Consider the following 25,957-nt stretch of genomic DNA (forward strand, 5'->3'; position numbering starts at 1 on the left):
TTGGATGGTGCCCTCTGGCCAGCCAGAGGCTGCAGCTGCCTGCCTCATAGGGGACACCCCACAGTGACAGGAGGTGTGGAGGAGGAAGCTCTACGACAGGGCTCATGCGATCCAAACGATGTCATGAGAATCACTGGGACTGAACTCGGGACGCCCGAGGATGAGGCTGCACGCTCCTCATCGCCTTGGGACTGGCTACCTTGTGTGTCTCTAAGACATATGAAGGTCACCAGGTCACTCTGTCAATAACTGACACGGTCCATCTTTTAACGGCCAGGGAGTGACCCTGAACCTCTGGAAGCCCCCAGAATACACAGCTGGTTTTCTAGCAGAGACAGGAAAGAGCCTCACCAGTATGTACGATAGCTCCGCCTCTCCCATGGGAGGCACCACTAGTAACAAGCAGAACAGGGCTAATGGGGGACCCACCTGGGTTCTCTTCTCTGTCTGGGAATTTAATTTGAACACTGAAATCCCGAGTAATCTGCTGGATTCTGGAACCTTTGGGGCCCATGACAGATCGATGGAATTTCTGGGGTATAGCACATTCTAATGTCACCTGAGCTTCCTGGAGGGAGGTACACAAAGAAAAAAGAAAAGAGCAAAGATTAAATTCCTTAGGACAAGTTTTACAGCACTCTTTACACCACCTTCCTCCCTGTCCTCTACAGCCACTTGGCACAGATGCTCCCCTTCTCCCGAGTCCAGGGCTCCAGGCGCAGGGAGGAGGGAGGTAGCAGGACAGGTCCAAGGGGGTGGGCCTCCTCTGAAATGTGTCCCAGAAGGTCAGGTGCCGTCCCTGGAGGGTGGCCAATTCAGCCAAGGGAGTGGGACCTCCTGGGGTAGCCTCTGACTCCATGAGGAGGCATCAGACTTGATTATCAGGGAAAGGGCAGCCAAGGCCCTGGCAGGGGAGTGGCCTGGAGGGGACACTCTGTAAAAAAGACCACGTCTTCTCGCGACTTCCCATGGATTCACGTGGATGCCCTCAAACTGATTTTCTTTCCTTCACAGAGGGGAGAAGAGAGCTGACCCCTTAGCCTGCATTTTCATTTTTTCTGATCCCTTACACAGACTGCATTTTTTATTCTCTTGCTTTCTTTCCTCTCTCTCTCCTCTCCCCTTCTCCTTCTCTCTCCTTTTTTTTTTTTTAAGTGCTTCTCACAGGCAGAATTCTCATCAGTAAGGAGGCCAGACAGGCTGAGGAAAGAAGAGCGAGCACCAGAAAGCCCCTTCTGAAGCCTTCCGGGGCTGTATGAGGGAGTCACCCCCCTGCAGGGTGGAGCGAACACCCATACACGGCTTCGGTGAGTGGCCATTGGGGGGTGAGAACCCCTCCCCGAGCACCCAAGTGCCTACCAGGTCCTCAATGATCTCCTGAATGCGTTTCTTGGCGGCCTCCACGCAGTCCTTGGCACCCTTGAGGGTGACTCTGTCGCTCTGTGTGCCCGAGCGTGGGAAGCTGACCATCACCCCGCCATACTCTTCAGCAATCTCCCGCAAGACCTGGCCTCTTCGGATGACGAAGTGGCGGTGGTGCTTGGGGTCCACCAGCATGGAGTCTTCCACCACATTATCCTGCGGTGTTAAGAAGAGATGGAAGGTAAGCCACCCCATCACCTTCCCCGCAGTCGGCCGCCAAGGCCCGCTCCCCATCACCGCCCCCACAGAGTCGGCCACCCAGGCCCGCTCCCCATCACCGCCCCCACAGAGTTGGCCGCCGAGGCCCGCTCCCCATCACCGCCCCCGCAGAGTCGGCTGCCGAGGCCCGCTCCCCATCACCGCCCCCGCAGTCGGCCACCGAGGCCCGCCCCCCATCACCGCTCCCCATCACCGCCCCCGCAGTCGGCCGCCGAGGCCTGCCCCCATCACCGCCCTGCAGTCGGCCGCCGAGGCCTGCTCCCCATCACCGCCCCTGCAGTCGGCCACCGAGGCCCGCTCCCCATCACCGCTCCCCATCACCGCCCCCGCAGTCGGCCCGCTCCCCATCACCGCCCCCGCAGTCGGCCGCCGGGGCCCGCTCCCTACCAGGTTTTGGATCAAGGCCTCTAGCTCCTTCTGTGCCTCTCGGACGGCGTCCTCCTTTCCAATGATGGTGATTAGGTCCTGGTCCTTGTCCTCAGCCGCAGGGAAGATGACGCGTGCTCCAGTGCTGTCGCGCACCTTGCGAATTTTGCCGCCCCCCTTGCCGATGAGGAATTTGTGGTATTCTGGCTTGGCGCGGATGTCAACAGTGAAACTCTTGGTTTGCTGCAGAAACCAATCCCACTGTGTTAGCCTGACACCACATGCCTGGACCACAGTGAGGAAGACAACAGGGCCTGTAGGACAGCAAGCTCAGGCTCCCCTTACATTGTCACCAGTGTCCTGATGTTGCACCAATACCCCCAAAATGGGGCTAGCGCACCTCACTGAATAAACAGATGAATACCCAGACAGACTGTACACATACTTCTCTTCCACAACAATCAGATGCTGCTGGTGGTGAACACAGGCTTAGAACCCTGGTCCTGCCACTTACAAGCACTGACCAAACTTCTCCATTTCTGATCTGCACCGGGGGAGGAGGGAGCAACACGCTGGACGGTGTGTGGGCAGAGTGCACGTCCTGGGGAGCGCGGGGTGCGCCCAGCAGAGCAGGAAGCAAGCTGCCCAAGAGGTTTGCACCACGCTCCCAGACCAAGCACACACAAATCTGGGCCAGGCTTCCTTTCCTCCCACGAGTGCTGCAGATCAGCCCCCACAAAACCAGCCACTCCCCAAGCTCAAGCTCAGAGGGACACAAGCCAACCAAGGCTGCAGTTAGAGACCAGTCCTCAGAGGCCTCATGTAGCACGACACCCCTTGTGTGGCAGGAAGAAACGAGGGTCCTGGAAAGGCCCCGGACACTGTACTTGTGGACACCAGCGCCTCTGGCAGACCCATGCAGGGGCCCCGAGAAGGGCGCTGCTCCACGGGACTCAGGTCCACACGGGGAGCTCTTGCCTTTCTCTGGACCCAAGACCTGGCCCACAAGCAAGAATACCAAAGAAAAATATGCTAGCATAAAAATATTAAATAACAACTTTGCTATCTTTCAAGTGCAGGTTTCACCAAATACCACCTAGAGACTCCGCTGCTTTTCAAAGACATCCACAAGTAGCAGCATTAGTCAAAAATCAGGCAATCAATTAGGCAAATCCAATCTAGCAATATGGCCAAAGACAACCTACCAAACCAAGCAGGGATTCCTCCAGAAATGCAAGGCTGGTTAAACATAAAGACAAAAACATCAATCTAATAACCACAACAACAAAAAAGACAAGAAATACAAGGCTGCAGATTAGAGAGAAACATAACTGTCCACAGACCACGTGATTGTGACATACAAAATAAGAATCCACAAAACAGTGGGCCGGGCGCGGTGGCTCACGCCTGTAATCCCAGCACTTTGGGAGGCCGAGGCGGGCAGATCACGAGGTCAGGAGATCGAGACCATCCTAGCTAACACGGTGAAACCCCGTCTCTACTAAAAATACAAAAAATCAGCTGGGTGTGGTGGCGGGCGCCTGTAGTCCCAGCTACTCGGGAGGCTGAGGCAGGAGAATGGCGTGAACCCGGGAGGCGGAGCTTGCAGTGAGCCAAGATGGTGCCACTGCACTCCAGTCTGGGTGACAGAGAAGGACTCCGTCTCGGAAAACAACAACAACAACAACAACAAAACTGCTGAGCTGTCAATCCTTACCAGTCTCATCTTTAGATTTAAACAATCCCAATGAAAACGTGAAAATGCTTTTTTCCTACAAATTGACAGGCTGATCAGCAAGGGATGTAGAACAGCCAAAGTTACGAGGGCTCACACTACTGATTTCTGGACTTCCCATAAACCTGGTGTCACCAGAAGAGCCCGGAAACATATCCACAGATGGGTTTTGACACAAGGACAACAGCAATTCCATGGGCAATCTTTAGGGGTGATGGAAAATAAGTTTTGATTATTGTGGTCACATGACTTCATGTTAATTAAAACTCAACTATACCTGAAGAACGGTCAATTTTACTGTAAATCATACTTAAAAGACAAAAGCACCCCAAAACTAATAAGCCAAAGACCAACTTTTATATATTGTACGTGTGAGCGTTTGGACCTGAAAGGCCCTCCAGTAACAGCAAAAACAAAGACTCATAAAAAGTACATTACAGAGCTGTTTTCTGACCAGCCACAAAGGAAGGGAATTCAGGGGTTTCCACAGTGAGAAGAGAGAACACTGTACTGAGGACCAGGCTTCCTGCCAAGAGTCACACTCCCTCCCCATGCTCACCTTCTCCTCCGCCAGATGCAGGAGCTGCTTCTTGGCCTTCTCCACATCTGAGGAAGGGCCCCTGATAACAACGGTGTCGCTTCCTGAACCTTCCACGGGAAAGTGAATGTGGACCCCGCCGCACTCCTCCATGATGGAGCGGATCAGACGGCCCTTGGTGCCAATGAGGGAGTTGTGCAGCTTGGCAGGGATGGAGACCTCCACCTCGGCTATGTTGGCCTGAAACCAAACACAGGGCAGGAGGAGGAAGTCACATTTTTGTGGCAAAAAGGGCAGAGGAAAAGATAAACTATCATCTTTGGTGGTGATGAACACGCAGGCCTAGAACCCTGGTGCTGCCACTTACGAGCACTGGCCAAACTTCTCCAAGCCATTTTTGATCTGCACAGGGGGAGGAGGGAGCAACGCGCTGCATCATGTGTTGGCAGAGTGCACGTCCTGGGGAGAGCAGGGTGCGCTCAGCAGAGCAGGCGCATTGGGAGGTGTTTAACTCAACAGGACCCAGAGTCCTCGTGAATGTATGCTGGGTTAGGAGGTGGGAGCGTGGTAACTTCAGACCACACATAATGCTCTGTTTCTTCAGTCAACCCTCCAGCTCTGCCACAGGTGGGTCCATATGCCTATGGATACATAAACTTTTCCTATTAAAACCAAAGATTCTGCTTTCAGCCAAGATGCAATACCAGGGACTGGACTGAACTTACTGCCTAATGGTGACTTTCAAGACCCTGGAGACAGGAAACAAGGTGAGCCCTACAACTGCCCCAAGTTGCTGCCACAGTACAGGAAGGTGAGGAAACGGAACCATCCGGAGGTCAGAGCCCAAAGAGATTGGCATCAAGAACCTCTGAGATCCACAGACTAGCCACTCATATATTGATACACATGAGGAAATCACCTCGGGCCTGGGAAAGAATCCCCAGAAGGACCACAGGAGACAGTGCCTGCAGCCCAGTTAGGCCTCGTACAGTACCTTTAGGTCAGTCAGGGCCGGGTAGAGTGGCTGACAGCTCAGACACCAGGAAACAGTGTTTTTAGCTCAGTCAGGGCCTGGTACAGTGCTTTTAGCTCAGCTGGGGCCTGGTACAGTGCCTGCAGCTCAGTCACCAGGAAACAGTGCCTGCAGCTCAGCTGGGGCCTGGTACAGTGCCTGCAGCTCAGTCACCAGAAAACAGTGCCTGCAGCTCAGCTGGGGCCTGGTACAGTGCCTGCAGCTCAGTTGGGGCCTGGTATAGTACCTACAGCTCAGACACCAGGAAACAGTGTCTGCAGCTCAGCTGGAGCCTGGTCCAGAACCGTCCTCAGCAGTTTCAACTTTGTGGGACGTGGAGTACTCAGAAGGATCTTATCTCAGCAGTGAAAACATTTGGGCCTGAACTAAATACTGCTCTGATCCTCCCTAATAAACCTTAAAAGCAAGTCCTAAAAGGAGTAAAATGTTTCAGAGTACCTTCACAAAGACAAAATAATATTCAGAGGAATACAAAAACACCCTCATTAAGAAACACCAGAAATGCAAAGAATAGGGGGAAAACCCATAACGAGGAAAAGAAAATACAAAACCACCCAGAAATGACAGTGTTAGAATCAGCCAGCCAAGGACAGAAAAACAGGCATTTAACTGTATTGTCTATGGCCAAAAGCAGAAAGAAAGACTGAACATGTTAAGAACTGAAAATACAGAAGATATTAATTCAGACTGAACTTCTAGAGAAGAAAACAACAATGTCTAAAATGAAAATTCTATTAGATGAAATTAGGCAGATTAGAACACTGCAAAGAATTAATGAATTTAAAGAAACTCATGGAGAAAACCAATACCGCTCCTCCCCCCAACTCAAACAAACAGAGCACAAGGAGAAGACAACCAATACCCTGGTCACCAGAGTCCCTGACGGGGAGACAGCAAGGGGCTAACAGAACAAAATACTCTTAGTGACCAAAAATTTTCCACATTTGATGAAATTCTGAACACACATAAACACCAAGCTAAGAGACATGAAGAAAACTACAGAGACACATCCTAACTTGCTCAGAGACGGTGGTAAAATCCTAAAAGCAGCTGGAGGGAGGTTTGTCATGGACAGAGGAACAAAGTCAGGGGCGCCATCAGCTTTCTCATCAGCAACAACAGGAGACGGCACTGAAGCCAAGTCTGGAAAGGAAAAAACTGCCAACCTAGAAACCTTTATGCAGCAGAAACAGTTTTTCGAAAGTGAAGGAAAACAATACTTTCAGACATACAAAACGTGAAAGAAGTCATTAGCAGATACACACTACGAGATGTCAAGTGGTATCCTTCAGACAGAAGGAAAATGAAGACAAGGATCATACCAAGAAATGAAGAGCTCTAGAAATGGCAACTGTGTGCATAAACACACACATCTTTTCATAGTATTTAAATTTCTTTAAAAAATAATGGAGTTTTTTTTAAAGGTTAATAATGTAAATGGTAGACTGAAAGCCAACCATATAAAATCATGGCATTGTGGTGACGGAGCATGTGAAGATGGTGGCAGTTACTGTTTAATGGGTGTAGTTTCTGCGTAAGATGATGGAAAATGCTCTGAAAATGGACAGGGTGATGGTTGCACAACCTTGTGAATGTACTCAGTTGAATTAACCATTAAAAAATGATTAAGGGCCGGGCGCGGTGGCTCACGCTTGTAATCCCAGCACTTTGGGAGGCCGAGGCAGGCGGATCACAAGGTCAGGAGATCGAGACCACGGTGAAACCCCGTCTCTACTAAAAATACAAAAAATTAGCCGCGTGTGGTGGCGGGCGCCTGTAGTCCCAGCTACTCGGAGAGGCCAAGCTTGCAGTGAGCTGAGATCGCGCCACTGCACTCCAGCCTGGGTGACAGAGCAAGACTCCGTCTCAAAAAAAAAAAAAAAAAAAAAATGATTAAAATGATAAATTCTGCTATGTATATTTTACCACAATTGAGGAAAAAAAATTACAGTAAGTTATTTAACCACGTTTGTTAAATATATGTAATAAATATAAATATGTGATATATAACATATATATAATCACAAATGTAATTAAATGCAAACATCATAACCTTTTTTCTTTTTTTTTTTGAGACAAGGTCAGGTGCTATGGCCCAGGCTGTAGTGCAGCAGCAGCACAATCTCAGCTCACTGCAACCTCCACCTCCCAGGCTCAAGCATCCTCTCACCTTAACCTCCTGAGTAGCTGAGACTACAAGCATGCAGCACCATTACTGGCTAATTCTTTTTGTAGTTTTAGTAGTGACGGGGTTTTGCCCAGGCTGGTCTTGAACTTGTGAGCTCAAGTGATCCGCCCACCTGAGCCTCCCAAAGTGCTGGGATTAGTAGACAGATTTAATTTAAAAAGCAAGCTGCCAAAAAGAAACTCACTTTAGTATCATGTAAAGTAGGCTGGGCGCAGTGGCTCACACCTGTAGTCCCAGCAGTTTGGAACGCCAAGGCGAGAGGATCACTTGAGGAGTTTGAGACTAGCCTCGACAACATACCAAGACCTCATCTCTACTAACTGAAAAAAAAAAAAAAAAATTAGCCCGGTGCGGTAGCATGCGCCTGTGGTCCCAGCTACTTGGAAGGCTAAGGTGGGAGGACTGCTTGAGTCTGGGAAGCCAAGGCTGTAGTGAGCCGTGACTGCGCCACCGCACTCCAGCCTGGACGACAGCAAGACCTCATCTCCAAGAAAAATTTTAAATATAAGGGGGAAACAATAACATAGACATAGCATACTACCAGGGAAAAGGCATCATTTTATAATGGCACAGATTACATATATTATGAAAGAGAGGTGACATCAGTATTGATAGCAAAAGGATAATGCAGGACTATTCTAAAAAACTTCATGTTAATAAATTTGACAACTTGGAGAAAACAGAAAACCCCTTGAAAGACACTAATTACCAAGTACACACAAAGAAACAGATGATCTATCCCTACAGTGCAATATTATCCTGAAATAAAAAAGAACAAAGCAACGATACAGGTGACAACACACACAGATGTCAAAATATCCTGCAAAGTGAAAGCAGATGGGCCCAATAAAGAGTAGATGTTATGATTCCATTCACACAAAAGTGTAGACAATCGAAAAGCATCTACTGTGGCTGAAGGCAGATTGGGGGTTGCCTGGGGATAGAGAGGTGGGGGTGGGGAGAGTGTGGTTTTGAGGAGCTGCCAAGTGGGATGGAGAGAGACTGTAATACAAAACGGCATGGGACATTTTTGGGGTGATGGTGGGGATGATTCCATGGATGTATACACACGTCAAAACTATTAAATTGTACACTGTAAATACGTACAATTTACTGCATGTCACTTTTCTTTAAAGGAAAGAAAATACCGTAAATACCTCCAGATAAGATTTTCAGGTAACAAAAAGAAAATGTCTAATAAGACAAGTGCCCACATCAAATGTTACTGCTGCAGGGTCCAGGTAAGTAAGCATCATGACAGACAAAGGCAGAACACGCTGACCAACTCATCAGTAGCCTGGATTAAAAGCTGCAATCTTCCACATCTGCCACCCGAGCCTGCGCTGGCCCAGTGACCCTGCGTGATTCAACCCCAGGCTCAATCTTAGAGGCTGTTAGAGATTTTACGGGAGGATCTCCATCAGAAAACATCTCCCATTACCAGGTCTTTCTGAATAGACAGAATCCTGCTCCGGGCAGCTTCGCAGTTGGCTCGCTTGCCTGTGATGATAATGGTCTCTGAATTGCTATTCTCTGCAGGAAGGTCGATTTTGGTGTTGCTTTCTTCACGAATCTGCAGGGAGAGAGATACCATGAGAAGCTGACTACGGCTCTCCTAGAGTTGAGACACAGTTGAGCACGGGGCTAGAAGTAAGGAAGAGTCCCTCCTAGTCTAAAACCAAAATGGTGCAGGGCTACAGAGGACAAGGCAAGAAGCAGCAAGATGCAGGGGACAAGCTATCACCTTTTTAATGTTTGCGCCTCCTTTCCCAATGATATTCTTGTGAAACTGTTTGAAGATCGGAACAGAAATTGAATAGCTATTTTCCACCTTAAAGACAAAAAACACAGCCCGATTCACCACCTGTGCTAGAGAGTAAAATACAGTATCCCTTCTACCCCTAAAAGTAGCATGAACACGACAGAGCACTGGTATTTGCAAACAAACCTTCAGAGGTTTGTCATGATAAGTGAGATCATGTGTCCAACAACTAACTTACGTTGCAAATTACAGTCAATCGATGCAAGTCTACTTTTTGGCTAAGAGAGAGTTCATGTCCCATGCCAGGATCAGAGCTGGCTGAGGAAAGGGCTCAGAACACACATGGAGACAGCACGGACCCCTATGCTCTGGGCAATTCTGCACTCAGGGCAGTGATGTGACAGCAGCTCACAGTGCTGGAGTCCCTCACCATCGCCTCTCCCAGGGCAGCCATCAGCTAAGGTGAAGCCCACGGAAATACATGGCCGCCTGTGGCCTTCTCATCCACTACTCGCTACACTTTCTAAACCTGTTCCCACGTCAGTTTTTGAGAAAAATAATAAATCAGTATATGACTCCTCTTATCTTACTGGATGGGACCATTTCTCTAAGTGTCTGAAGACTCCTCAGGGAAACAAGGTAACTGGGCATGAGAAAAGGCAAATCCCCCCACCTGAATTCCACAAACACTGCAGTCTTAACAATGACTGCCAATCTAAACATCCAGGTATTAAGTGAGAAGCCGTCACCACTTTGTCCCAAGTCCCTGAGATGGAAGGCCAGCCCAGGGCCTATGCTTTCCCCAGAGCAGGGGTCCTGTGGGGGTCAGGACTTCTGACAGGACGCATGCCCCACCCACCCCAGGTGCTGTCGTACAAGAAAGGATGTAAAACACCCCTACCAGATCTGCCACCATCTTCTGCATGTATTTTGTGCATTTTTCCACCTCATTCTTAGGTCCTCTGAGCTGGACAATGTCACTTTTTTGTGCTGGGTCTGGAAAGTTGATGATGACCTAGAACAAATCATGGGGAGACTAAGTTCAAGTATGAGGAAGGACATATATCCCAAATATCAAATATTCCTGAAGTGTGACTTGGATCACTCCTATAGAGTTATGGAATGTCTCTGGGAAACTTTACCTCTGGGAATTTGTCACGAATTTCACGGATCCGTTCACCCTTCTGCCCAATGATTGTGCGATGAAATCTCTGCTCAATGATTAGATCCTTGGTACGCTCATTTTCCTAAAAATACAATTAAAGTAGATGTCATTTATCACACGCACGGCAAGCAACTCCCCGCTGACACAAGGGGACACCAGGGAACCCTGGGCACAGTCCTTCACGGAGCAGGTGAGGTGGTCTCCAGGTGGCACCTCGTAGCACCCCAGGGGCAACCAGCCGTTAGAGTGTGCACAGCGCATGAGGAGTGCTCTCGCCAAGCATCGCGACACTCCGCAACATTGGCTGCATGTCACTTTCCTGAACAAAGTCCAATTAAGGAACTCACTGTAGGACCCTTCAACCAAAAGTGCTATCATGATAGCAGTAATCATCAAAGCAGTTCAGTGAGCACTTCTGTTTTAACAGGTACTACAAGGGAGGCCCAGCTCTTCTACTTGGAGGCCTGGCATTCTGCATAGCAGTGAGTGATCCCTTCTGTCAACACAGGGTGGCTCAGACCACTTTCTCTACATGGCTAAGAACGTTCAACACAGGGCACTGAACCCACATGGCTCTCAACTCCTCCACAGGCCCCACTAAAATGTCAGAAGAAATATAGAAGAATAAGCAGAGGTGGAATCCAGGGAAGAGCACCGTCAGCCAACCAAACGTCTCCAAGAATTCTGAGAGACTCTGGATCAAACGGCTATTGGCTGACAGAGAAATAAGGGCTCAGCAATCAGGAAGGGCATAAAGCAGCCACGACAAGGGACCCGGGCTGGAGGCCAGGCTAAGAGGAGAACCTGGGATATGAGACTGGGGAATGAGCTCCGGGAAGGCCACAAGCAGTGGGACGCTGCATCACACCCTGGAATGCAGCTCAGGGCTATAAAAGAGGTCTGCCAATTTGAGATTCCTCGTGTGGGTACTGGGGTGAGGTGAACAAAGAGTCCCCTAAGCGAATGACAGGGAACACAGTCAGGCCAAAGTGCTGCTGCAGGCACTCACACAGTATTTGATTTCTCTGGATACTTAAAGATACCCAGAGACTTTCAAGTGTGGGTATCTGACTCACAGAAGCAAGGGTGCTCACAGCTTGGCATAAGCATGTATGAAACGTCGGGGAGCCCAGAGCAGTGCAGTGCTTCTGCCAGGTGGTAGAGAGCAACAGCCCCCACTTCCGGTTTGCAGTGATTCTCGAGTTTGGCCTTACATGGGAACCACCTGGGATGCCTTTGAGAATCCAGAAATGTCTGTCATAATCTCTGGAGATGGTACCCAGGCATCTGGGAACCCAGGGTGTGGCCAAGGCCAAGACGCTGCCACACAGTCTCTGTGCCCTTCTAGCACAGCACACAGCCATGGAGAACAAGACGTGCAGGTGACCTGGGGAGGATAAAGGAAATGTGGCCCCAGGGAGTCAAATCCGGTTCCAGTGCAATGTGGGATTTGTTGACTTCCATTCTCCAAGGCCGCACAACACAACATGCTACTCCTTAGAGGGAGCCAAGAGACGCAAGGCCAGTGCCTTCCTAGAGGCCCCAGCCGTGGCACTTACCATGCGAGATGCAAGCTCCAGCAGCTCCCGCTTGGCCTGCTGCACGCCCTGTGGGTCCCCCTCGATGCGGATCAAATTGCTCTTCTCACTGTCAGGAGGGATGCGCACGGACACCTTGTACTGGTCTTTGATTCTGTTTACTTAGGAACACAAAAGGAAACACATTTAGGACACAGACCAACAACATTCTGCCAATGACTAATAACTAGGCAGGACAGGGCTAAACCGCTAAATAACCTTATCAGTGATTCCCATCACCAAAAACAACGCTTAGCTTCCAAAACAGAAATCTCCATTGTCTAGAATGGGGGCCAGTTATGATCTTCACCTGGATCACAAGGGTGCTGGAGGACAGGCTTTCAGCCTGGACCACAAGCTGGCAATGCCCCGAGACCGTCAAATAACTGATGGTTGGGGCCACCCAGTCTGGGATTTAGCTCGTCTGGGGTATTGGCTGGGGCTTCAGCATATTTAAAGGATTCCAGGTGTTTCTAATGTGCAGTAAGTTTGGGAACTACTATTCTCAAGTTTAAAAAATCACACACATTAACTCCACACAAAAGCACTCACTGACACCTAAGAGCCCTGCAGGGACCATGCTGCTGCCCAGAGACCCCATCTACCGTTGGCTCAGATTCACACTGAGCACTTCACTGTGTCTGCAAGACAAGTGCTGTTGCAAACCCTCCTGCTGTCAACCTCTCTGGATGGAACCCAGTACCCCCAAGTTAGCAAGTGCTGTTGCAAACCCTCCTGCTGTCAACCTCTCTGGATAGAACCCAGTACCCCCAAGTTAGAGTTCCAGGCCCCCCAAACACTGGAGAAGCCGTATCATCAGGAAACAAGGCAGGAATCTTGCCCACTATGCAGTAAAGGGAAGCCCAGCTTGCTGGAAGGACCACCAGGAGGGCTTTTTGTGCATCCATCCCGAACACATGCACATGCAGAGGCAGCAACGAGGTGATGCACTGAGGGAGGGTGACATGGACATGCAGCTGTTCCAGGTGGAGCAACACACGACAAGACAAGCAGAGGACATGGGAGCTGGGCAGCAGGCTTTTTAGATTATGAAAGAAGACAAGAGTTAGGAACTGCATGAGAAGAAAACAGAACAGACACGACTGACTAAGCTACATCCTGCAATTTCTCAGGAGCAGAAACCAGAAATTAATGTTAGAATTACACTACTGGACTTCCACACGTGTTTTGAGACAGGGTCTTGCTCTGTCACCCAGGCTAAAATGCAGTGGCACGATACGATCACAGCTCACGGCAGCCTTGACTTCCTGGGCTCAAGTGATATTCCTGCCTCAGCCTCCTGAGTAGCTGGGACCACAGGCCTGGCTAAATTTTTCTCTTTTGTAGAGATGGGGGTCTCGCTATGTTGCCCAGGCTCATCTCAAACTCCTGGGCTCAAGTGATCCTCCTGCCTTGGTCTCCCAAAATGCTGGGATTACAGGCAAGAGCCACTGTGTCAGGCCTAAACAAACACTACAGTTAACCAAAACCAAAACAAAACCATAAAAGCAGGTTTATGGTGTGTGCATGGTTCAAGTAGTGCGCAAAAAGGTCACCTTGTGCCTGTAGACTCACTGTCATGTAAAATGCCCACAAAACATAAGACTGACACCAGAGAGCTCACCATTGCACAGGCCACAACACAGCTGACAAGGCTATGTTTACTCACAACAAAAACGGATACACGGACATCAGTCATGTTATGTAGGTTGGTGTCCCACTACCTGGGAAAGGCTCCTTCATCCACTGAACTATCCAGGAATGGAGGACGTGCTTGCCTTCTCACCTTCCACCTGAAGGTAACACACGCAACGTGTGCACTTGTTTTCAGAACACGCAAGTGTGTGCGTATAGCCATACAGTTAAAGAAAGAGGTGTAAAAAAACATGCTTGGTTGGGCACAGTGGCTCATCATGCCTGTAATCCCAGCACTTTGGGAGGCTGAGGTGGGCAGATCAACTGAGGTCAGCAGTTTGAGACCAGCCTCGGCAACATGGTGAAATTCCGTCTCTACTAAAAATACAAAAAAATTAGCTGGGCATGGTGGCGCATGCCTGTAATCCCAGCTACTTGGGAGGCTGAGGCAGGAGAATTGCTTGAACCTGGAAGGTGGAGGTTGCAGTGAACTGAGATCATGCCACTGCACTCCAGCCTGGTGACAGAGCGAGACTCCGTCCCAAAAAACAAACAAACGACACAAAACATCCTTGGACCTGCAGCAGAATGCCCATGGCACACTTCTAACAGTGTCCTGTAACTGTGCTACACCTGCAACCTGGCGCAGGTGAGGCACACATCAACCTTGGCCCACATGACATACTTCCAACAGCGTCCTGTAACTGTTCTGCACCTACAACCTGGCACAGGTGAGGCGCACGTCGACCTTGGCTGACATATCACTGCCCCTTCAACAGAATCCCCCTGCTGGGTGTGGTGGCTCACACTTTCAATCCCAGCACCTTGGGAGGCCGAGACGGACAGATCACCTGAGCCCAGGAATTTGAGACCAGCCTGGCCAACATGGTGAAACCCCGTCTCTTCTAAAAATACAAAAAATTAGCTGGGTGTGGTGGCATGCGCCTGTAGTTCCAGCTACTCAGGAGGCTGAGGCAGGAGAATTGCTTGAGCCCGGTAGGCAGAGGTTGTAGTGAGCTGAGATCGCGCCACTGCACTCCAGCCTGAGTGACAGAGCGAGACCCTGTCTCAAAAAAGTATCCCTCCCCATGTTGTTTTACTTGGGCACAAATCTAGAATATTTTTGCTCTTCAGTGAGTTCCGGATCAGCAGTTTCCACGTTCAGAAGGCACGAGTACTACAGACACTGACGGGCTAACCTGGCAGGTCTGACGGCAATATGGAGGACGCTGCCCGGGAGCATGCCTTCAACGTGGCCGCTGTGGGTTACCTGGGGAGGGCTCAGATGATTTCCAAAAGTGACAATTCACCCACTGGCCAAACAGCTCTAATCCAACCACTGCACCAAGGGGAAAAGGAAAAGTGGTCTCTTCCAGCAGGCAGGAGGATGTAAAGTCTGTAACTCCCATGACAGGCAGCAAAGGGCCTGGACTGTCTGCACAGACGTCCCAGTTCTCACAGCTGACACCCCCCACAAGGGTCTCAGGGCACACTGGCCCCACTGCAACAGCCAGCCTCACTCACTGTTGGCGCCGCTCTTCCCAATGAGGTGCCTGTGGAACTTGTGGTCGATGTTGATTTCCACATAGTCCATCCGGTTAATCTGCAGGAGGAGCACAGAGGTCCATGGATGTGCCCAGTTACTTGGCCAATGAAGCTGAACTAAAACCCAGCAGTCTCCACGGTTGCCTTTTCTGACCACTCAGCTGTCAGGAATTGCTGGAGACTACCCCCGCGTCTCCCCTGAAAGATGCCTTCTTCAAGATGAAGTTTCCTCCACCCATGATTATTCCAGGACTTCGGCCAGCTTCTGGTTGTTTCAGAACCGATTACTCACCCAGCTAGGATGCCCTGGGTGTCTGCGCCCAGCCACGTGGGATGTCACCGAGAGATGACCGCCCATGCCCAACTCAGAGCCTCCCTGTCACCAGCACACACAAGATTCCAAGGGGCACCTTACCAAATCTTTGACCATGCCTTCTATCTGTTCCTGGGCCACATTGACATCCTCTGTAGGGCCCTCCAGGGTGATCCTGTCTTCGCCCTCCGTGAACTCGATGTGAACCTACCACACCAAAACCAAAGAGACAGCGACAACAGAATGGCACAGCTGCAGCCCCTCGGCTCCCAGTGTGCAATTGTGGGAGCTCTCTTGGGAGCGGCTTCTGATCCCAAACTGCTTCACAGAGATGTGAGGGAGGGAGGGACATATCCACAGCCATCAAGCAAAGTTGAAAGGGAGGGTTAGGGAGCCATAGTCAGGAAACTAAATACTGTGGCCGAATAATCCTGCCTCTCACTGAGGACACCGTTTGCCCCACAGAAGCCACTAACATAAAGCATGCGATATGCTCCTGCATCATCTGAACTTTTACAAGGCCTGGTCCTCTTTAGTTGCATAAAGAATGAGACAGAGCACGGATGGAATTTTGAAACTCATATAGCTGCACCAAGGTGGTAAAGTAACTTGCTTGACATAGACAAGGCTGCCGGCGTTCCTGGTTTATTATCCTGCAGGTAAGGAGTTAAGGAAGGGAGACTGGTCCTTATATGAAGCTATAAAAAGTAGAAGGGGCTGGGCAAGTGACTCACACCCATAACCTCAACATTTTGGGAGGCTGAGGCAGGAGGACTACTTGAGCCCAAGAGTTTGAGATCAGCCTGGGCAACATAGCAAGACCCTGCCTCCACAAAAACTAGCCTGGGGCGCCTGTAGTGCCAGCTACTTGGGAAGCTGAGACGAGCAGATCACTTAACCCATGAGTTCAAGGCTGCAGTGAGCTATGACTGTGCCACTGCACCCCAGCCTGGGTGACAGAGTGAGGCTTTGTCACTAAAAAGAAGAAATAAAATTTAAAAAATTTAATTTTTAAAAAGGACTGTAACATTAATTGGAAATGAAGTTTAAACAAAACAGGAATTAAATATGATGGTTGGATTCTCTGGTGTTTTTTTGTTCATGTTTCTTGGGGGCTACAGTCTCCTTTAGTAAACTGAGAAAGCTTTAAATTCACACTTAATACAATTTGTATACAAGTTCTGCTCTTCAAAGTATTTTTTTTTTTTTTTTTTTTTGAGACAGAGTCTCGCTCTATTGCCAAGGCTGGAGTGCAGTGGCGCCATCTCGGCTCACTGCAAGCTCCGCCTCCCGGGTTCACGCCATTCTCCTGCCTCAGCCTCTGGAGCAGCCGGGACCACAGGTGCCCACCACCAAGCTCGGCTACTTTTTTGTATTTTTAGTAGAGTCAGGGTTTCACTGTGTTAGCCAGGATGGTCTCGATCTCCTGACCTCGTGATCCACCCGCCTCAGCCTCCCAAAGTGCTGGGATTACAGGTGTGAGCCACCACGCCCAGCCGGTCTCGATCTCCTGACCTCGTGAGCCACTGCGCCCGGCCTCCTACAGTGCTGGGATTCCAGGTGTGAGCCACCGCACCCGGCTCGCCAAAGTATTATGAAGTTATTTCACCATAATTACTAAATGATATGTTTCTTAAGATACTTATGAAACCTAAGAACATACAATCCTCTCTGGTTAAAGGCCAGAAGGATGGTACAGACATCTACAGACATTTATTCTGCTGTTCTTTAGCTAACATGGAAGTTGACCATGGCAAACAGGCCAGTTAATTCAGAAAAATACACCAGTTTTCAAGGGCATCCACAGTACAAAGGTCAACAAAGCAATGTCAGAAACAGAAAGACAGAAAAGTCAAATTCAATATAACAGGTGAAAAACGTGTCCTTACCTTTGGCATCTGCTGAGTGATTTTGGCCAGGTTCTGCCCTTTCTTGCCAATGATGAAACGGTGAAGCCAGGAAGGGGCGGCGACAGAGGAGACGGTGAAGCTATTGGCCTAAGAAAACGGGAGAACAGCTATGGGTTTGCAGAGCTCAAGGTCACGTCACAGTGAAAGCCAGGCTGCTCACCTGGGGCTCAGAGGCATGCTCTCCCCAGACCTGGGCACCTGCACTGTGTCCAGGCCCCAGGATTTACGACTCGAGAGCTCATCCATGAAGGCCCCGCGGACTCCGCTCAAAGGAGACACACTTCATGCTCTGAGGCAGTTACCTTGGCATAGACTTCAGTCAACGCCTGACCTAACTTTTCAGGTTCGCCTCGAAGTATTACAGTCTCAGAGATGCTGTCTGAGGGTGGGATCTCAACGGAAACTCCAGTTCTCTCAAGGATCTCCTGCAATGAATTGCCTTTGGGCCCGATGACATACTTGTGTTGGGATTTCTTCACTTCCACTGCGATGGTTGTAGTCTTCTTTTTCTAAATAAGAGCACCATAAGGGGCAGTCAAAGGGAAAGGTGTGGGAAGCGGGCATGTGGGCATGGCCACTGCTGCAGAAAGCAAGCCAAGGCGGCCCAGACTATAGATGCTGATCCCAAGAAGTGAACAACAAGTGATCAGGACTAGCCAATCCCCAGAAACTTCACTGTTCAAGGACTGGATTTTCCCCTCGGTCTAGTCACCCGCCGGCTGATAACTTCATCCTTGAACACTGCAAAACACCCAATCCTTTCCCTCAATTAAGGAACACGTTTCAGACCTCAAAGTTCACTAAGATGAGCTAACAGCTTAATCAAAGACGTGAACAAGTCTGGGATGTGCATCTGACCTGGGGCAGCCCAGCTGGCAGCCTGTCAGCACAGCCAGAGGCCCAGGACGGCAAGGACACCTGCCATGCAGATGCTCAACAGCAAGCGGGGGCGGGCACCCGTCTCACCCGGGTCACTCAAGTGTAGAGGCAATAGGCATCTTCATCAAGGACAAAAAGATAAGGGGCAGAAGCAGGCCTTAAATGAATCTCCAGACCCAAATCCTAGTTTCCATTCCTGCCCATGGGGATTTGCCTCCTCTAAGTCGCGTACCTTCTCCTCATAAATCTTCTTGATGCGAGCCACAGCCTGAGCCAACTGCTCCTTCTCTCCAGTGAAGACAATCTCTGTCCGGTTCACACTGGGTGGGGGGATGTTGATGCGCGTGCCTGTCTCCTGCATGATCTCGCCAACCAGTCTGTTATACGGCCCGGCGATGAAGGGGTGGAACGCCTTTTCTACTTCTAGCCTCTCCACAGCACGTTTGTCCTGGAAAGGAAGACATGATCTGATGAAAACAGGCCTCTGAAAACAAACTGGGGACAGACAGGGCTGTTTAGAGTTGGAGTCAAGCCCTCCACCCCCACCACATTATGCCTTTAAGTCCACACTGGACATGGCAACCCATGAGGGAGTGAGGTCCGCACAAGCAAGTAGGCAGGGGCATGAGGCACTCAGGCCTCACCTGCTCGGCAGAGATGAGTAAGACTTCATGGCGAGCTTTCTCGATGCCCTCTTTGGTGCCAGTGATCTTGATCTGATTGCTGGGGTCATCTGGGCGTGGGATCTGGATTTTGGTTGCAGTTTTTAGCTCCAAGTCTTGCAGTTTCTCTCCATTTTTGCCAATAACAAAGCGATGGTGTTCTTTAGGAATGGCAACAGTTGCTGAGGCCTATAGCAAGAAGAGAATCAAAGAAAACAAGAATATTTGTAGGTTCTGAAGAAGCATATTTTTCCAAGACATTCTCTCTGGCAGAAACACCATGTTTGCTTATTCCTGCCCACCAGCACCAACTCATCCATTAGAACAGCGTGAGCTTAAACATCACATACTTGGGGAAGGCTGCCCTGACTCCCAGGCTAGGGTAAGTTCAAGTGTATCTGCACCACTACTTAACATCCACTGGAATATACACCCACAAAGGGAGACAAGAGTTAACATCCACAAAAGCTGGACAGGAAGAAGCATGACTGCATATCCAGAAACCCTGAAAAAACTGCTGGGTTAAATTCTATTTATAGCAAGGAGAAAAGACTGAAATCCAGAAGTTAACAACATTAACTTCCACAAACAGCACTACTTAGAAGATGTAATGAAAGAGATGCGTTTCTTTTTTTTGAGACGGAGTCTGTCGCCAGGCCGGAGTGCAGTGGCGTGATCTTGGCTCACTGTAACCTCCGCCTCTCGGGTTCAAGGGATTCTGCTGCCTCAGCCTCCCGAGTAGCTGGGACTACAGGTGTGCACCACCATGCCCAGGTAATTTTTATATTTTTAGTAGAGGCAGGGTTTCACCATGTTGGCCAGGATGGTCTCCAACTCCTGACCTCGTGATCCGCCCACCTCAGCCTCCCAAAGTGCTGGGATTGCAGGTGTGAGCCACTGCACCTGGCCAAAATATGTGTTTCTAACAGAAAAAAGGAAAAAAGAAAAAAGGACTAGAAAATAGCAAGACATAAGCCCAACACAAGGTGGAGTATGTGCATTTGAAATTAGAAAACACTCCTTAAAATAGCTAAGAGAAGGTTTAAGTAGATGGTAATTATCCCGGTTAACTTTAAAATATTAATACAATTTCAAACAGTTGATGATAAAGGTTGTAACACAGAACAAACAAAAATAAACAAGAAAACTCTGAAAAAGAATAGTGCAGGGTGGAGGTGTTAACAGTGGTCCTAGACATTAAACATGAAACCATTATCGTTAACATAGGCAACAGCAGTATACGGAAAGACAGACCTGCTGGTCTGAACTGAAAACCCAGAAACAGAGCTAAGTTAATATAAACACCTAGGACATGATAAAAGCAGCCACTTAAGTCCACTGGAGCAAAATGTCTTTTCAAGATGGTGATGGCACGCCTGTAATCCCAGCACTCCGGGAGGCCGCGGTGAGAGGACTGTTTGAGCCCAAGAGTCCAAGATCAGCCTGGACAACATGGTGAGACCTGACTTCTACAAAAATTTTAAAAATTAGCTGGCCTGGCTCACGCCTGTAATCCCAGCACTTTGGGAGGCCAAGGCGGGTGGATCACGAGGTCACCAAAAATACAAAAATTAGCATGGTGGCGTGTGCCTGTAATCCCAGCTACTCGGGAGGCTGAGGCAGGAGAATGGCATGAACCTAGGAGGCAGAGCTTGCAGTGAGCCGAGACCGTGCCACTGCACTCCGGCCTGGGCGACGGAGCGAGACTCGGTCTCAAAAAAAAAAAAAAAAAATTAGTTGGCCATGGTGACGCCTGGCCTGTGGTCCCAGCTACTGGGGTGGCTGAGAGAGGAGGATGGCCTGAGCCTAGGAGGTTGAGGCTCCAGTGAACCGGGATCACGCCATGGCACTTCAGCTTATGTGGCAGGCTGAGACCCTGTGTTACAACAAACAAAAAAAACAGTGCTGATAACTCAAAAACCGTATGGAAAAAGGTGAAACTCGATCAGTGCCTCAACCCTATTTGCAATAAATTCCAAATAGATCAGAAACTGAAATGTAAGAACACATTTACCAAGTAGCAGAAGAAAATATAAACTTTCTTATGACCTGATAGTGAAAAAACTTTCCTAACAATGACTCAAGATAATAAAAAATGTGGGCCAGGCGCGGTGGCTCACGCTTGTAATCCCAGCACTTTGGGAGGCCGAGGCAGGCGGATTACGAGGTCAGGAGATCGAGACCACGGTGAAACCCCGTCTCCACTAAAAATACAAAAAATTAGCCGGGCGTGGTGGAGGGCGCTGTAGTCCCAGCTACTGGGAGAAGCTGAGGCAGGAGAATGGCGTGAACCCGGCAGGCGGAGCTTGCAGTGAGCCGAGATTGCGCCACTGCACTCCAGTCTGGGTGATAGAGCAAGACTCCGTCTCAAAAAAAAAAAAAAAAGATAATAAAAAATGTAAGTGGATATTGAAAAGGTGCTCCATCTTGCTCATCAGAAAAATGCAAATTAAAAGTATATTTGGTTGCCTCTCACACTGGCTAAAACCCAACAATGTGATGAGCCTGGCTCTTGCATACTGCTGATGAGACTGCAAAACACTAATTCCTAAGGAAGGAAATTTAGCATCAGATGGCCCAATTCCACATGCAGCCACCCTCTGACCCAGCCATCTCACTTCTAGCAATCTATCCCAAGATACACTGGGTAAAATAGGAAATAGCATATGCACACGATTTCTACTGTAACATAATTTGTAACAGCTAAAGTCTGTAAACTACCCAAATGCCCATCAGTAGGAAAGCCTGGGTAAATTACAGTACGCCCACAGAATATTACACTGCTGAACAAAGAAATGAGAAAAATCACTACTTATTGATATGCAGACACCTCCAAAAAATAATAAAAGAAAAAAAGCAAGGCATAGAACAGGGTGTATGGCAAGCTGTATTTTGCTTCTGCTCTCAAATAACAAACAACAAAGGATAAACCAGGACCAGGAATGGCCTCTGGCAAAGGTGGGGAGGGAGCAGGGTGAAGGTAGCAGGCAGGAGAGATTTCTCTGAAAGTACTTTATTATATAATGTTGACTTTGCAAGCATGTAAATGTTGAAATACTTTTTAAAAATTGACAGTAAACGGAAACAAATGTACCTAACTATATCAAGATGACAGAAAAACTCAGAAAAAAAGAATTACTTCAAGTGATTTTGAACTTATGATTTTCCTTTTCTGAGACAGGCTCTCACTCTGTCACCCAGGCTGGGTTGCGGTGGTGCAAACACTGCTCACAGAAGCCTCCACCTCCCAGGCTCAAACAATCCTTTCTCCTCAGACTTCTAAGTAGATGGGATTACAGGTGAGCACGCCACCACGCCCAGCTATTTTTTCTAGAGATGGGGTCTGACCATGTTGCCCAGGCTGGTCTCAAATTCCTGTGCTCGTGCAATCTGCTCACCTCAGCCTCCCAAAGTGCTAGGATTACAGGCATGAGAGCCACCGCCTGATTTTCCTTTCTTAAAAGTACAATTTTCCTAGCTCTGTCTTCTGAAAAAGCCTAGAAGCTCTGACAACCTAGTTGCGATGTGCACCTATGGAGACTGGAGTCTCCAACTGCAATTTCCTACTCAAAAGGTTCAGAGTTCATAGAGAAATAGCCGACTCAAGGTCTGTGGAAGGAAATACGTAAGATTAGCCTGAGGCATCTTTCTGTGTTAGAAATTAAGAAGTTATTTATTTATTTATTTTGAGGCAGAGTTTTGCTCCTGTTGCACAGGCTGGAGTGCAATGGCACGATCTCGGCTCACTGCAACCTCTGCCTCCTGGGTTCAAGTGATTCTCCTGCCTCAGCCTCCCGAGTAGCTGAGATTACAGGCACCCACCGCCACGCCTGGCTAATTTTTTTGTATTTTTAGTAGAGATGGGGTTTTGCCATACTGGTCAGGCTGGTCTCAAACTCCTGACCTGAGGTGATCTGCCTGCCTCAGCCTCCCAAAGTGCTAGGATTATAGGCGTAAGCCCCTGCGCCCGGCCAGAAGGTATTGATATTAATGGGTCATGACAGAAAGCTGCAGGGAACAAAACTGAAAGGAGGGGACCCACTGGCCAAAGATGAAGCAGCTCCAACATGAAGAATGATGGACAATGCCTGAGTTCATAATGACACTAAAAAGAGTCACTGATCAACACTGAAGTCGCCGGAGCGCCAAAGAATCGATTATTTATCTGGTACTTCCCACCCAACTGTTGATGAAGAAAAATTCTTCTTTACAAGAATTATCAACTAATGTATGAGCAGGGAGAGAATTAGAAAAGCATAATTTGCAACCCTTAACGAATTTGGGCAATCACCAATTGATAGTAAAATGATTACACAAAGCACGACAGGGAACTTGACAAGGGAAGACCCAGACCTGAGCCTACTGATCAGTCTCAAAATCAGCACAAAGCAGAACAAGCAGCTATCACAGCACAGACTCAGCACCACCTGCAGGGTCTGCTTGCCCAACAAGCTGACTGTGGAAGTAACCAAGCCCCCAGAGATCTAACACCAGTTCACCAAAAATAATCAGTCAATAGCAGAACCAAAAACCTACGGTCCCCAGTAATCAATGGCATTAAAAAAAGGGAGGATTGGCTGGGCGTGGTGGCTCACGCCTGTAATTCCAATACATTGGTAGACTGAAGTGGGTGGATCATTTGAGCCTAGGGGTTCCACACCAGCATGGGCAACACGGTGAAAACCAGCATCTGCCAAAAAAAAAAAAAAAAGGCCGGGCCTGATGGTGCATGCCTGCAGTCTCAACTACTTGAAGGGCTGAGTCAGGAGGATCACTTGAGCCCAGGAGGTCAAGGCTGCCGTGAGCTGTGTCTGCACCACTGCACTCCAGCCTGGGCAACAAAGTGAGAGCCTGTCTCAAAAAAAAAAAAAAAGAGGGGGTAGGAGGGAGTAAGCACTGTTAAAGAATGAGAGGCGGGACTCTATAATCAAATGCAACATTGGGACCTTGTCTGGACACTGACTTGAACAGACCAGCTGGAAGAAACATCTTTGAGATGATGAGGAAAGTCCAAACACAGTCTGGGTTAAACATAGTATAATATTAAGAAACCACTATCCATACGATTACATGAGTTAAGAGCACAATGACTATATATATGTATATATGAAAACGAGAATCTCTGAACTAAGGCACAGTAACGTATCTGGGATTTGCTTGAAGATAATCGAGGAGCAGGAGAGTGTCAGGGGTCAATGTCTTCATTCTGATCCATATATTCAGTGAAGCGGCCCTTTCCCCTACAGTGTTGATTACAAAACAGAGGTTCAAATATCCACTGACTAGCAGACACCAGGAAAACTTTCAGAGCCTGTTATGCACTGGCCACAATGCTGGACAATTACAAGCAACACTTTCACCTTCCTAACACCTAACGGTTTAACTCCATGAAGCCAGCTGGGGCTGGGGACTGTCCTGATGCCCCCATGTGGTTAAGGGGCACAGCTGGGCCTGCATCAGGCAGCACTCCTCTGCCTCGCCTCCTGGCTATGCCCTGCACTCCTAGCCCTCAGGCCCTCTCCCATCAGATCCCCATCGTCCAACCATCGTGCTCCAGATCCAGCTCCCACAAGATCAAGGAGACTCAGCAGCAGATGGGAAGAACCCCCATTCCTAAATAAGCCTATCTAGTACAACAGCAGTCATGCAACACTTTAATAAGATTCTTTACATTTTTCTTGGTCTTTAAGTGCTACCACTTAGGGAGAAATGCATCAGAGATTTGCTCATTACGAATGTTCTTAAATAAAGTCCAAGTACTGGCATCAGACTGCCAAAGACTAGGCAACTGGCTTAAAACAGAATTTGAACTTGTAATCTCCTCAGTTTGGGGCCTGGAAATGTGTAGTTAATGAACACACTAGCAGAGCAACAGGAACCACCCATCTTCACCATGCAGCAAGCCCAGTTTCTTTTAAGTGTCTCGAACTCTGGGACAAGCTTCTAACTTTCAGTTTGGCCAGATGAGGTGGTGTGCCTGTAATCCCAGCTAACTGGGAGGCCAGGTGGATTGCCTGAGCCCAGGAGTTTGAGGCCACAGTGTACTATAACCACACTTGTGAATAGCCACTGCACAAGAGCCCAGACAACAAGGTGAGACTCTGTCTCTTAAAAAAAAAAAATTATTATTACTTTCAAGTTCATTCACTCAAAGAGCAAAAATGGTAAGTGTCCCAGTTCTATTATTAGTTTAGTGAGTTTTTTCCACTAAAAATGCCAGGGGACTCTGAATGCTGCTGTCCTACCTCGGAAAGACTGAACCGTCCCCTGGTAGGAAGGGTCCGGTGACCTTCTAGCCTCCATCAGGAGCCGGGTGATCGAACGGGTACACAGTCACTGGGGAGAAATAGGCCTCGGGCCACCCACCTGAGTCTGCAGTCTAGCAACAATGTCCTTCCGAGCTTTCATGACAGCATCCAGCTTTCCTGACACCATGATGGAGAGGCCTTGGTCTTTGGCCAAAGACAGCTCCAAGTGAGCACCGGTTCTCTGCATGATCTCAAGGCAGATTTTTGCTTGTTCGCCTTCTCCAAATTGGTTCATATCCTTATATTTTCTCTCCTCCAGGGGTACGTGGAACACCTGCTCAAAAAAGATCAAAAAAGGGAAGGTTAAGAGATTAAAAGAAGCCCAACAGACAGGGAGTAAAGAACATGTGTTCATCACCATCCACTCACAAAGTAGCCCCACCCTGCCCACAGGCACTGCTCGAAGCCCTGGGATAAAGCAGCTGAAAGACAAGGAGAAAGCGCCAAGGTCAAGAGGCTGACATCCTAAGGAGGAGAGAACCACATCAGCTGCACAAATGAATGAGGCAGCTAGCAAGTGCTGTGATGAAATCAACAGGGGGAAGAGAGTTTGAGAGAAAGTGGGAGGTGGACCCTGGGGACGGCCAGGAAACACCTTCCTGAAGCACAAGGCAGCTATCCATGCTAAGAGGTGAGGGAACTAAGGGCGTACAGGCAGGAAAGCGGAGGAAGTGGATGGGGGCGGAACCTGGTGAACACA

The 25,957-nt window shown here is 48.8% G+C and overlaps 1 protein-coding gene across 3 annotated transcripts in view; it reads right to left on the reverse strand.

The window, feature by feature from the left end:
* The window catches only part of HDLBP (high density lipoprotein binding protein), an 89,722-nt gene that overhangs the window by 10,548 nt on the left and 53,217 nt on the right, over positions 1–25,957 (reverse strand). For all 3 annotated transcript variants that reach the window (XM_030803351.1, XM_030803352.1, XM_003278897.4), the window contains exons 5-20: positions 25,316–25,531; positions 18,932–19,138; positions 18,520–18,735; positions 17,711–17,917; positions 17,388–17,495; positions 15,601–15,705; positions 15,165–15,243; positions 11,988–12,127; positions 10,406–10,510; positions 10,165–10,278; positions 9,246–9,332; positions 8,943–9,074; positions 4,302–4,520; positions 2,029–2,250; positions 1,360–1,578; positions 430–568 (exon numbers count right to left, since the gene is read on the reverse strand). In XM_030803351.1, coding sequence (XP_030659211.1) covers positions 430–568; positions 1,360–1,578; positions 2,029–2,250; positions 4,302–4,520; positions 8,943–9,074; positions 9,246–9,332; positions 10,165–10,278; positions 10,406–10,510; positions 11,988–12,127; positions 15,165–15,243; positions 15,601–15,705; positions 17,388–17,495; positions 17,711–17,917; positions 18,520–18,735; positions 18,932–19,138; positions 25,316–25,531 — 2,515 coding nt within the window. The remainder of the gene's footprint in view (positions 1–429; positions 569–1,359; positions 1,579–2,028; positions 2,251–4,301; positions 4,521–8,942; positions 9,075–9,245; positions 9,333–10,164; positions 10,279–10,405; positions 10,511–11,987; positions 12,128–15,164; positions 15,244–15,600; positions 15,706–17,387; positions 17,496–17,710; positions 17,918–18,519; positions 18,736–18,931; positions 19,139–25,315; positions 25,532–25,957) is intronic.

Source organism: Nomascus leucogenys, chromosome 22a, assembly GCF_006542625.1.
Source record: "Nomascus leucogenys isolate Asia chromosome 22a, Asia_NLE_v1, whole genome shotgun sequence".
Lineage (NCBI taxonomy): Eukaryota > Metazoa > Chordata > Mammalia > Primates > Hylobatidae > Nomascus > Nomascus leucogenys.